The following is a 13,815-nucleotide window of genomic DNA, read 5'->3' as shown; positions in this document are numbered from 1 at the left end:
TAGACTGCCCCTAAATTCAATCCCAGGTAAACACCCCCCCAAAAGATGGCTCATTTCATCACAAAATTATCCACAATTTTAACTGTTCTAGCAATGCTCAAAAATATAAGACTGTAGTTTCTCCTGAGACTCCAGGCAAGCTCATTTGTGAGCCCTGTAAAAATCAAAGTTATGGACATTTAATATACAGTAGTGGGACAGGTACAGGGTATTCATTTCCATTTAAAAAAAGAGGAATAGGAAAAAAATAGAATTAGTGTCTCAAGGCAAGACCAAGAACTTAGCAGTAAAAATTAAGTTCTAAAGTTTCAAGTCTGGTATCTGGAGTGTTTTATGGTGAAGGTGGACTCCCAAGACTTTGAGAAGTTCCTCCTATGTGGACTTTCTGGTTGCAACCTATATGGTCTTTCTCTTGGGCTGACTTTGCATGCAGCCTGTAGTTTTCTCTGATGAGTACTGCACATTGCTGGCATCTCTGCCATCATTAAAATTTCAGCTTTGCTGCTATGACTCCATGCATTGCCCTGTTGGGGTATTCTTGCAAGGGCTCTGACCTGAAACATACTACCTAGCCTTCCATATTTTTCTTTGAAATATTGAGACTTTAGTTGGGCGTGATTGAACATGCCTGTAATCCCAGCTAGTCAGGAGACAGAGGCAGGAGGATTATAAATTTGAAACCAGCTTGGCCAAATTAGTGAGATCCTGTCTAAAAATAAAATTTAAAAGGGCTTGGGTTGTAACTCAGTGGTAAAGTACTTGCCTAGCATGCATGAGGCCCTATACCAGGGGAAAAAAAGAATAAAATAAAAAATATTGAGTTTTTAATTCACAATTTTCCATTATGATTTCTGGATTAATAACATTGTCATAAAGGATTCTCCATTCTATGATTTTAAGTCATCCAGCCCCCATGTTAGTATATTTACATTAAAGCATGTATATTATGTTTATAATATAGTAAATCAATTAATGTTGCTAGTTTATTTTACTTCTACATTAGTAGACAGTTTTCTATTGTTTCATAGTTAATAAGCCATCTTTAAACCATCTTCTTGAAAGACTGCTTTTATTATTTCCTAGATTCTTTGTCTTTGAGAGCTTCACAGAATGCTCTTTTATATTCCATTCATGTACTGATTTTTAACTATGGTAATATAAATAATTTTAATGACTGTGATTTAAAATCTGATTTATGTTAGACTGTTATGTATGTATTGCTTTTCTTTTACATAATATTCTTGACATCTAGGTCTCCCTTAGTTACTTTAAGCTAATTCTTCTGGGTCTGTACATAAATCGTAATATCTGCAAATATTTTTGAAGTTTATCTTCTTACAATTTCAACTTTGTTTTCATTCTATTATATAATTGTGCTTTGAAAGCGGTGATTTATTTTTAAAAGAATAGTTTTAATATTATGTGTTTTAAAGGGAATAGTTTTTAAATTGTGATTTTTTTGCCCCATTTGAATTTAATAGTTTTCTATTTTAGCAGCTAAAATATTCTGGTCTACATGAAGAATTAAATAAGATTTCATGCTATTCTACAAAGAAAACCTAAAGTTTCAAACTTTCTGACATCCAAACAAGTTTTAGATCTAGTAGAAGGGAACTCTGAAGGAAAGTCAGAGGGAACATCAGAACTCTTATGCATTTTTGGTTTTGCTGTTTCTCTGTCTGACCTCTTCTGCATTCCAGCTACCAAGGGGGCTTCAGAATGTAAAAAGAAGGAGAAGTGCCTATCTGTCAAGGTGCCTCTATATAATTTTCCCTTCATCCTCCAAACATCTTTTCTTACTTTACATGACTCCTTTCAATACCTGTCTTTATTTCCCACTTCCTAAAGGGAATCTTGTGGATAGTCTGTTTAGGTCTCTTTGGGGCATGTTTTTATGGAATCTTGTTGTTTTCCTAACAATTTCACAACTGGAATCAATTGTATAATTGGTTTTAAATATCTGCATTCCTAGTTAAGAGTGTAAGACCCATGTTTTTTTCTGTTCACCATTGTATGCCTAGTACAAAGAATTAAAAAGCAGACACATTAATTTATGAATTATGAATCAGTGGCAAACTGATTCTTGGGTTAAGATAGTCATTACTTCCAGCTCCACTCCAACCTAAACACACACACACACACACACACACACACTCCCTCTTTTATTCCCTGCTAACTTATTAACTATTCATTAAGAGGAATTAATGGGAGTCAGAACATGAAAGTCTAACTTTTTCTGTGTAGTTTGTGGAATAATTGAAAGATCATTATTGCAGAAGAAATTATGATGAATGAGTACAGGCTATGTATTCCTCCGAAGTTCCAGAACATGGACATATGTCGACATCTCCTTTTTATAGACCTCTCCTTTGTCTATCTGCCTTGGATGATAGGGCAGGTTGATGGCTTAGCCTTGTTTAGTTTGAACTATGTTCTTGCTTTTCTTTCCCTTTAGTACCGTGGCTGCCAGCATCAATGCCCTAGCAACAGTGACCTTTGAGGATTTTGTCAAGAGCTGTTTTCCCCATCTCTCTGACAAGCTGAGCACCTGGATCAGTAAAGGCTTATGTAGGTACAGCTGGTAGACCTTTTACTCCGTATCATAGAATGTACATTTGGTGTATCTCAAAATCTTTCATGTGCTATTCAGGATATACTTACAGCCACAAATGCACACTGAGACTTATGAAGAATCTCTGTAGATTTTTATACTTCTACAGATGCCAGGATGGTTATAGAAAGTAATGACTACCTAATTCACCTTATATAAACTTTATTTTCAGATATCTTATGCTCTACACTTATCATACAAACATCTCTTGATTATGCTGTATTGATCATATTAGTCATCTGCATAGGAAGACATTCTGCTCAGTATGGTCAATTACTCTAAAACACCCAAATGCTTTTCTAAAGAAAATCTCTTAAAAGCAAACTCCCAGTAATCTTACCTCAAAGAATAATTGTTTCTTATTTAACCATAAGATTGCATATTATGATTATAATCACTGGAACACTTATCATTGTATAGTTTTAAGAAGTTTACTTTTTAAGTATAAGTAAATTATACACTTCATTTATTCATTATAGAAAATCTAGGTAATTTGATAAAATGTTTGTATTTCACAAATAAAATTTTATCTAACCAATTTTGTTCCTGATTTTCTCTCAGCAAACTACAGTAAGTCTTTTCTTGAATTATTACATATTCTTAGAAAATATGATATTTGAATGATTGTATAATAGTATATAAAATGCCTTTTAAAATTTTATATTATTGTTACTTTTTCATTTTTAAAACTGTGATAAAAACACATACACATAATCTTTGACTGCATCTTTATTTTTTTCCCTTTGTACAAATTTCCAGGAGAAAATTACCAAGTTAAGAAATACAAACTGGCTGACATTTCTTGATACCTATTGAGACAGTTCCACTAGGGTCAAGTCAATGAGTAGTGCAGTGAATGGTGACATACTTCTCTATGTGCTTGATGTTTGTATTTTTAAAAATTTCTCAAATTAATGGGCATATAACTCACTTTTTTACTTTAATTTAAATCTTTTGATTTATAGTATTTCAAGCATACCCAGATGATAAATAAATTGCTTATTTTTTGTAAAACATAGACATATTTTGTTTGTTAGTGAGCCATTAGATATTTTATTGTTTATAAAATTTATGTATATATACAGGAAATAGTGACCCTATTGCAGGACGTCTCATAGCATTTTAAAACATATTTTGAAACACAGAAATTCTAATTTTATATTTGATCAAATATATGGATCATTTCTTTTATTTCATTATTTTCTTATCTGTACAAAATTTTACACTCAAAATTCATGCATATATTTTCTTCTAGATTGCAAATACCTTTATGTTTCACATTTAATGTTGGATATTTCTAAATTATTTGTTTATACATTAAGATGAGGATCTAAATTGTTTTCTATTTCTTATACAGCTTTGTTTTCAGCATCATTTATTCAGTATTCTTCATTGAAAAAATATATATATAGTCAATTTATAATTTCCCAGCCCTTTTATGTATTTGATTTAGAGACAGGGTCTCACTGAGTTTCTTAGCACCTTGCTGTTGCTGAGGCTGGCTTTGACTCATGATTCTCCTGTCTCAGCCTCCTAAATTGCTGGGATTACAGGTGTGTACCACCCACCAAGCTTATATTTTTATTAATAGTAATGCATAATATGAAGTTATTTTATAGTAATGAATAATATGAAGTTCTTTCATTTATAAACATGTTTTTTATTACATAATTAATTGTCTTAAATTGTTTCTCAATTGTAGGACAAATTATATCTACTTTCATTCATAGCTTTGGAGTCTTATCAAAAATATCTGGTAGAAAAATGTTACCACTTTTAGTTAAAAAATTAAATTTTTTTCTGTTGTTACTTTTTATATAACAATTGTTTTGGCTATGCATGTCTTTTATTCCTTTAGATTGACTTTAAAATTATTCTTTGCTTGTAACAGCTATAACTGCCCACCCCTGTGCCATGGCATTGAATCAGAAATAAAAATGCACTAGGGAAGGACTAAGCTTTTCAAGCAGAAATCCACTTTATTTTTCAATTTAATCATTTATTTTCTAACTCACATATTGATTATACTCATGTTTTCTCCTTCAACTCTTTGCTTCTTTCTCTCCCCTCCCTCCTACTCTTTCTCTTCTTCCTCATCCCTTTTTTCTTCCTTTCCCTGAGATTATGAATAAGGTGCTTTCCCCATAATATCTCCAAAACCATTCATTGTCAATGTAGAAGTGGAAGTTTTGTTTGTTTGTTTGTTTTTGTTTTTGAAAGTACTTATCTGTTTACTCAACTCTCGTTGATTCCCAAAATTTAAATTGCTTTTAATAGCAAATGTGGTTATTATTTACAAATATTCATTTTCTATTATACCCTCCACTTTTTTGTTTTCTTCTGAGGTGGGATCCTAGTATGTTGCCCTGGCCAATCTTGGGCTCAAGGTCCTCTTGTCTCAGTGTCCATTTTATAGGCATTATAGGTGCATGCCACCAAGACTAGTTGTGATGCCATACTTTTTAAATTTATGTTATTTGTTTGCTATATAATCCACTTTTTGACTTTTATTCCTAACTTGTCCCTTTCCTCTATATACTTGAGAAACTCAAGTTTTTCTCAATGTTGTTTTGATCTTTCCAAAACCAAAATCTAGTAACAATGATGAGATTTTAATTATATTGTTCTGTTCTTTACCATTTATTATAAAAATAAAATTACACAGCCAAGTTTAAAAACTTTACAGTTCACATATATATTATGGATGATATACACATCAGTTAGATCTCTCATTAGCATCATTCTAAACTCACTTTTTTACCTTCTATTTAGCTCTCTGTCTATTCATTAATTCATCATATTTTTATAGTTTTAAAAGTAAATTACAGAGATCAGCACATTTTTCATCATAATCTTAGCATGTATATTGTTAACTAGAATTGAGCATGTAGTTCAAGTATTTTTTATTGTAAAGAAATTTATTTATAATGAAATGGACTAATGTTAAAAAATATTTTTCTGAATTTTGATAAATCCATATACTTATATAACTTTTATGAATATATAAATAATTACCATCACTCCCATGCCCTTTATAGTCACTCTGTACTTCTACTTTTTTCTAGAGGCAAGTATTAATATTATTTTTCTTGTAAAGATTAATATTGCCTCTTCTAGGATGTCTGAAATCTCACAGTACTCATTATTTCTCTGTAAGACTTCTTTCATAGCATATTTTTGAAATTTATATTACACGTGTTTTTTTGTATATCAGAAATTCATTTCTTTTAATTGTTAAATATGTCATGTGGGAATATAACACAGGCTCTTTATTTTTTCAATGGTTAATTAGCTTGTTTTTTAACATCCATAGCCATTCATAGGGCTGGCATCTAGAACATTCCATGCATATCAGAATCTGATGATACTCAATTTTCTTATTTCCTCAATTTCCTTAAAAAGGTGTTACATTTTCATGTAACCTGTTTACATCTTCTCATATACTTTAAATTATCTTTAGATTACTTATATTACCTAATACAATGTAAATAGGGATGTAAATAGTTATTAGACTATACTATTTAGGGAATAATGCCAATAATAAAAGTCTGGAAATGTTTATTACAGACACATTTTTTTAAAACATTTTCAATCACAGTTGGCTGAATCTGGCAATGTGACATCACAGATATGGAGGACCTTATGTCTATTGATTGATGTAGGCTATTTCAGTTTGACTTTATTGTGTTGTGACTAATCTTGCATAAATACTTTTGTGAACATATTTTCATTGCTTTTTTACAAATAGGTAGAAGTGGAATTTCTTGGTCAAATATGATGATTTTTATTTTATTTTATTTTATTTTTGTAGTCCTGCCTCAACCCACCTGTGTCCATCTTCATCTAGAGTTATTGGTGTTGTACCCTATATTGCTAGTTTTCTTTTAACCTCATTTGTTTTCTCTTGACCTACACATCTTTGATTCATTAAGACTCTGTTTTCTTGTATAATATTGAGAGTGCCAGTTTTTAGATGCTTTCTTTTTTTTCTGTTTCATCAGGAGGATTATTTTCAGAAAGTGGACCTTTCCTTTATTTGAGAGTTATCCAATTTCAAGAGTAAGATTCTGATAATGATTACCTGTAAAATTAGTAAATACTAAATCTGAAGTAAAATCATAATTTGAGCTTCAGATTAATATATTCATTCTGTTCTTTGGCCTTGTTTTATCATGGATTCCATATTTCTCTTTACTTTTTACTTATGTTCGAAGAAAGAGAGATGGATACTGACCATGCTAACTGGGAAGTTAAATTGTCTTGATTTTACTTCCTATCTGAGTTAGTACTAATCACAAATGGATGGGCATTGTTCCAAGTTCAAGACTCAATTTCTAGCAGATATTCATGGCTATGTTGGGTTGAGGTGGAGGTGCCTCTATGCCTGTGTTTTCTTTTCTAGTCATCTTAGCTGATGACTAGCAGATCTTGGAAAATCGACAGAACTTCCTGCAACTCTAAAGCTTTGTTCTCCTCACCTTCAATGCTTTGCATGGTGACATGCATTCAGGTATCCATGGAACTCACACAAATTTCCCCTAAGCTTCCTGCTTGTGTATGTTGACATTGATTGCAGTTGGTGGTAGTGTAAAGATTTGATGGGAAAGGAAGCTGAATGGACTCCCTATCACCACACACACAAAAAAGGAGAACCCCTGAATTTGAAGGATGATTGCCTAGAATTTCATTTGAACAGATGGCTGTTGGTCCAGGAGAAGGGCATTCAGTAGGAGAGAGAGAAAATATCATTGGCTCTTTTCTTCAGGCAGATGTAGCTCTTCTTTTTCATGAAACAATACCGAGTCAGCGCAAACATTGTTTTCTTCAGTCTAATCCATCAAGTTTAAAGATAGCAGGGCCATTTTGGAATTTTGACAAGGGCTTATTTATCAACCGTGGTTTGTGTTGTTTTTGTGAATTTCCTTATTTTTCTCTGTCTTATTGAAAAGTTAGAGGATATAGCATCAAAATTTGTTTGCCAATTTCAAGAGTGAGATTCTCATAATACTTAACTGATAAATTAGTAAATACCAAATCTGAAGTAAAATCATAATAATGGAAAACACATAGTACTTGTGGAGTACCAGACACTACTCTGAATAAACTAAATTGAGGAAAATTATAGGATTAATTAGTTAATTAATTTATAGTCCATTCTTAGAATGTGAACTTTTGGGGGGTACATATCAAGTTTTGACTTTTAATACTGGCATGAATTAAAGTGTCCAAATTATGCTCAGAATTCAATGAAATTAAATTAATAGTAACACTGGGAACTGGACTTAGTATTTTGCAGAAAGAGAACATTCAAACAGAGTGAACAAAGTGGTTTCCTGTGCATTTATCTCTCTGTCTCTCTCTGGCTCTTTGTCTATCCCTCCTTTTCTTTTTTAGTTTTCAAGCAATTGTGGAAATTCAGCATATTTTAAAGATAATTTTTAAAGAAAGATATACAGTAAACAATGCTTTTTTAATAGTTTAAAAGAAGATAACATCCTAAAAAATGTACATGCTGGCACATTTAGTGAGTGCTGTGACACCAGAGGAGCACAGTACTCTGAAGCTGCCCATGTTGATGCGTAGACAAATACATGATTATGTAATATACAGAGGGTCCTAAGGACGGTGTGCATATAGCACTAGAGGAAAAAACCAAACAAAAACAAACAAACGAAAAACAGGAAAGCTTTCCTGACTAGAAAAAAGGTGAGGTGCAATGCATATTACTTAGCCATCTGAAATCCAAAGAGGGCGAGTGCTTCTTTTTTTAGAACACTTCTGGTGAGTGGTTCACCAGGTATTAGTTTCCATCAATTTAGTCTGGATTTGTTTGGGCCCTTTCCACATTTTTATGCTGTTTCTGTAAGGCATTTTTTTTTCTGAAATCCTAGAAATTATTTGATGCTTGACTCAGGTTTCTTCCACCTGACCTGAGAAAGCAAGTGCTCAGAGGAAGGGTCACCTTAGTTCCCTCGGTGGGGCTTGTGATGTCCACATGTGGACAGCCCTCACTGCAATCCCCTGGAAGAGGATTAGGCAGTGCTGGTTGGGGACTCAAGGAAGGAAATGATGGTCATATCTTTCCTTCTTCCAGGTCTCTTATTTGGCATCCTGTGCACCTCCATGGCTGTGGCTGCATCTCTCCTGGGGGGCGTTGTACAGGTAACTAACAAGGGAAAAGACACATTTAACTTCATAGAAACTTTGTCCTCACTCATTTTTCTAATGTTTTGACTATTTCTCTAGTCTCCAACTACCGATATTCAAACATATCAGGTCCCAATTAAACATCCATGCAATATTTCAACCAAAAGTATCTTCAGAAGCAGAAACTGCTACAACAAGAATGGATAGAGACAAAGTTCACTGTATTCAAATTAATTTAAAAATTCTATCAATAATAACCATAATAGTGAAAACACCAATTAACATATATAATACCTACTATGAACTAGGTATAGCCCTTTATGTATTACCTAATTTAATGTTTATAACTTTCTTAAGGGGTTATGTAATTAATATACTCCTTTTTCTGATGAAGAAACAAAGAATTGTCCCAAACTCACACAATTAAAGAGTGGTGAAATTAGGATACAACTAAGTTTTATTATCAAAATCAAACTGTTGCTCATATATTCAACTCCCAGTTCCATAAAACATTAGCATTACAAGGAAACACAAGAATAATCTATTGCAACACCTTCATTTTGTAGATGATTGTAGAAAAGAGTGAAAATATCCTGCTTAAGTTCTCACAGCTACCTGGGATTGACTGAACCCAAGGGGCTTTAGTTACATCCCCATCCCTTTTTAAATTTTTTAAATTTATTTTGAGACAGGGTCTCACTAAGTTGCTTAGGGCCTTGCTAAGTGGCTGAGGCTAGCTTTGAAATTGCAATCCTCTGTGTTGGTTCCTAAGTCACTAGAATTACAAGTCTGTTCCACTGCGCCTAGCTATGATATGGGTTTTCAATAAATGCTGCCTAATTGAAGAAATGAGTAAGAGTAAATGAATAGAAACCACTGGATAGTGAACAGCAATGGTAAGATTGAGTGGATATTAATAAAATAGAATCCATATTTTATATATATATGTGTGTGTGTGTGTGTGTGTGTGTGTGTGTGTGTATATATATATATATATATATATATATATATATATATCTCCTAGTTCACAAAAGAGTTCATCCTACTTTCTCTTTCAAAGGACTACTTACATAGCTTCAGTTATTTCCATTTTAATATTCAGAGAATAAATCTGAGATATTTAAGTGACTTGATTACTTACTGTTTAAATAAGATAATTTGTGGAACCAAAATTTAGTATCCTTTCTGTTAAGTTGTGAACTTACTATTTATCACAGATGCTTGATTATAATCCTTTTACACAGCTTGAAGTATACTGATATTTCCCTATCCACAAGAAACACTGGCAACTAGGTGAAGTTTGTTTTTAGTGACCTCATGTGCATTTTTTAAAGGTTTATTTTCACAATTCATGGAATCTCTATTTCTAATCTGCTTCTGAAGCCTTGAGGCTTGTTGTTTTCATTTGGTATTTATTCTTAAAGAGGTGTCAACCTGTTTAATTTGAATCTTTAAATTGTTTCCTCCCAGAAATATTTGCATTGGTAAATGAGGGGGCTCCAGAGAAGGCCAGGACTTTCCCAAGTACTGGGGAAAAATAACACTTTGAGTAGGGAGTGCATTGAGGGATGCACTCACCTGCCTGTCCTACTTTAGATGAGAGCTGGGCTCACTTTCCTGATTGACATGTGTGCCACACAGTTCATGCAGTATAGGAGATGCTGGCAGGCAAGAAATGAAGCCCTGATATTTTGCTTCCTTGGAGATGTATTTGTCTCCAAGATGGTCCATTCATTTTTGTGAACATATCTGACTTTGTTGGACACATAAAAGCAACTGAAATTTTTCTATGTTTTAATCGGTTCTTTCTAGTTATACATGATAATAGGATTCATTTTGACATAAAAGCATGGAATATAATTTGTCCTAGTTCAGTCCCCAGTACTTCCCTTTTCCCTCTCCTCCTCCCTCCCTCTGTTCTCTTCCCTCTACTCTACTGATCTTTCTGCTATTTACTTATATATATTTTTAAACTCAGTGTCTTTTGAATATACTTGATGTTGATATTCAATGAAATATATTTATATATGTGCATAGGAAAGTTAGGTCAGACACTTCTCAAGACAAGAAATACAAATATATGAAGTTGATCTATTTAATTTTCCAAACAGTTTTGCTATATTTGATTTAATGAAACATTATTCATATTCTGATGTTGCATGTAGAAAAAGAAACCCAAATCTCTCAGTGTGAAGGATAGAGCCAGTTTTAATTTCATGTTCTCAAAACCACCCCACACATATGAGATGTTCTTGTAGGTGGGGCAGGAATGACAGACCACTTAAACAAAGGCAGGCCAGTTCAATGTGTGCTTGTTCTTGCTGACATTTTATAATTTGGTTTATTTCAGAGTTTCTGTTTGCTTGTGTAGCAATGCTGGTGTAAGACTTTAGTTTGAAATGTTACAAAGTGTGTCCTGGAGAATGTCATCCTGTGAAATGTAAATGTGTGACATGTTCCAAGGAAGAAAATTTCCATAGTTAAAGACTGGAACAGGGTGCACACTGCATTGCCTTCTCAGATCCACAACGTATTAATACATTGAAGACTCTGGGAAATCCAACAGTAAGGAAACCTGTTTCACTTGAAATATGTGACACAGAACCATAATAAGGTGGAAGAGGGGAGAGAGATCAGATAATGGCAACAAAAATCTCCCTTTATCAAGGGAATTGCAGCCTTCCTTCTAGAAAGATCATTCTAACCAACACACACCTATCCTAAGGACTGTCAGCTAAGGGCTGAAGTGACTTGAGGATACATTTTTAATCTCACCTGAAGAAAGTACTTTCTAGATCTCAAAACATTACAACAACACAGGATATCCTTCGAAAATTTAGAGATCACTAACAGGGTAGGTAATAGCAGCAATGAAGATTGTGAGTCATAGTGCACATTCTGGGCCCCTTATCATGTGCTCCCTGGTGCTCAGACATTATTCTGAACTTTCTCTTGGATTCAACATTGAATACTCACTAAAACAATAAAAAAATACAGAAAAAACTCCACTAGGAAGCAGATATTATGATGTGCCCTTGACACATGAGGAATAAGGCATGGAAAGGTTAATTATGCATAAGCTCCTCAGTCAACCCTGAACACAAAGCATATTCCTGTAGACATTGCTGTTAACCTGTAGGAATAGCTCAGATTGGATTTTGAGCATTAAGGAGAAAACTGAGTTTGATGACCTTTAACTCTTCCTCCAATTAAACACGTTTAATAACAAAAAGAAATATAAAAGTTAAAAGTAGTTTGCTTTGTCCAACACAGAAATACATATGTATATTATATTTCAACACACACACACACTTAAATCCAGAAACTCTTGGATATTTTTTTTTCCCCAAGGCATCTGGCTAGTGACTTTGTAAGAGCTTGTTGATTTTTATTTCATGAGGGAAGAGAAATATATTTACTATTTCATTGATCTTCTATATAATAGCCAGTAAATTAGCTTCCAAATTTAGCAACTACAGCAACTATGAATTAGTGCTGTTGATCAATAGAGGAAATATCAAGAATATTCAATTGAGAATAATGGGGAAAAGGAAGGCTTTAATCTTACCTGCTCCATCGTGTCAAAGACATATCTGAAGTGCTGACTTTACTAAAAAGTAACCTGGGAAAGCAATACTAACAATGCATAGCAGCTCATGTTTCTGGACAAAGACAGAATGTTCTGGATATGAACACTGAAGAGGACTGGAAGGTCTGTTGTCCCTGTATAGTTTTATAGAGAAAGAAGAAAACTGCAGTTGAATGAATATGAGTTAGTAACAGAAAGTTCAACAAATCCTAGTGATGTGGGTCAGGGCAATAATTACAATTCAAATATTCTAACTATAAATGGTGGATTCTTTCAAAAGATCGCTCTTCCTTTGAACAGAAGAATTAGGACATAGTGGTCTGTGCTCTTGACATTCTTTTTTAAGACTACATTTAGAAAGAAAATGTGGAATTTGGAGCCATAGCAATTTGAATTTATATCTTTACCTCTGCCACTTGCTAAATACAAAGTGAACTTTGATATTTTCTCTCAGCACCAATTTTCTCAGATACAAAATTTAGTGTTACCTACTAAGATGAGTGATGTGAGGGTTAAATTTGTCCAGGGTACACAAGTAGTTCTGTCTTGCATATAGTTGGCCCCTGAAAAACAGGATAAGATCTTAGATAAGATGTGTCCTCTGTAAGTGCTTTGAGGAACTGGAAGGGGCTTCATTGACAGTAGTTGGTGTGAATACATGCACACAAGTGTATATTTATGTGTTTCTTCATTTGCATAGGCTCATTCACTTGCACATAAATGCACATGTATTTTCTAACTCTTGGAAGACCATGGAATTAAGTTTTATGTTTACAGAAAATTACTTTAAAGAAAGTCCCTGGCCAGTTCATTGGGGTCTATAACTTAGAGGTTGAAAGATGTGGAAATATACTTCTCAAACTCTCTCAATTTCCAAACGAGATGGAGCATAATCATGAGAGACAAAAAATGGAATGTGGAGTGTATAATGTCCTCTCCACATGTCTGAACTTAATGCTTCAATATCCTAGAACTGTAATGGGTGGGATGGCAGTAGCTGGGTAACAGACAAAAAAAAAAAAAGAAAGAAAGAAAGAAAGAAAGAAAGAAAGAAAGAAAGGAAGGAAGGAAGGAAGGAAGGAAGGAAGGAAGAAAGAAAGAATTGTTCAAACTAAGTTAAATAGTTTATCAACTAAGATATAAAAAATGTAGTAGATATATTTATTTAGTACATTATTTTTATTTTTCCACATTTTTTGGTGCATTATATAACGAAGGGAATTGTTGTTACATACTCGTAACAATATAACACAGTATATTATTTTTAAAAAACAATTTTTTAGGATGCTCGTAACTGACCCAAGGCCCCTTGTACATGTTAGGCAAGCACTAACCTATATCTCTAGTCAAAAAAAGAAAAAAAAAACAAATAACTCTTGATAATATAAAAATATAAACAAATGTATAAGTTCCAACTCAAGTGAAACCTTCTTCAAGCAAATCCAAATCACCTGTTTTCACTTTACAA

The 13,815-nt window shown here is 33.3% G+C and overlaps 1 protein-coding gene across 1 annotated transcript in view; it reads left to right on the top strand.

Moving 5' to 3' along the window:
- The window catches only part of SLC5A12 (solute carrier family 5 member 12), a gene marked incomplete at both ends in the record, with an annotated part of 52,565 nt that overhangs the window by 26,165 nt on the left and 12,585 nt on the right, over positions 1-13,815 (top strand). The window contains 2 exons of the mRNA XM_081282243.1: positions 2,456-2,568; positions 8,706-8,773. Of these exons, the coding sequence (XP_081138369.1) occupies positions 2,456-2,568; positions 8,706-8,773 (181 nt within the window). The remainder of the gene's footprint in view (positions 1-2,455; positions 2,569-8,705; positions 8,774-13,815) is intronic.

The sequence above is a fragment of the Spermophilus citellus genome (genome assembly GCF_964194105.1).
Source record: "Spermophilus citellus genome assembly, chromosome: 2".
NCBI classification, from domain to species: domain Eukaryota; kingdom Metazoa; phylum Chordata; class Mammalia; order Rodentia; family Sciuridae; genus Spermophilus; species Spermophilus citellus.
This window is presented reverse-complemented; position numbering and strand designations above follow the sequence as displayed.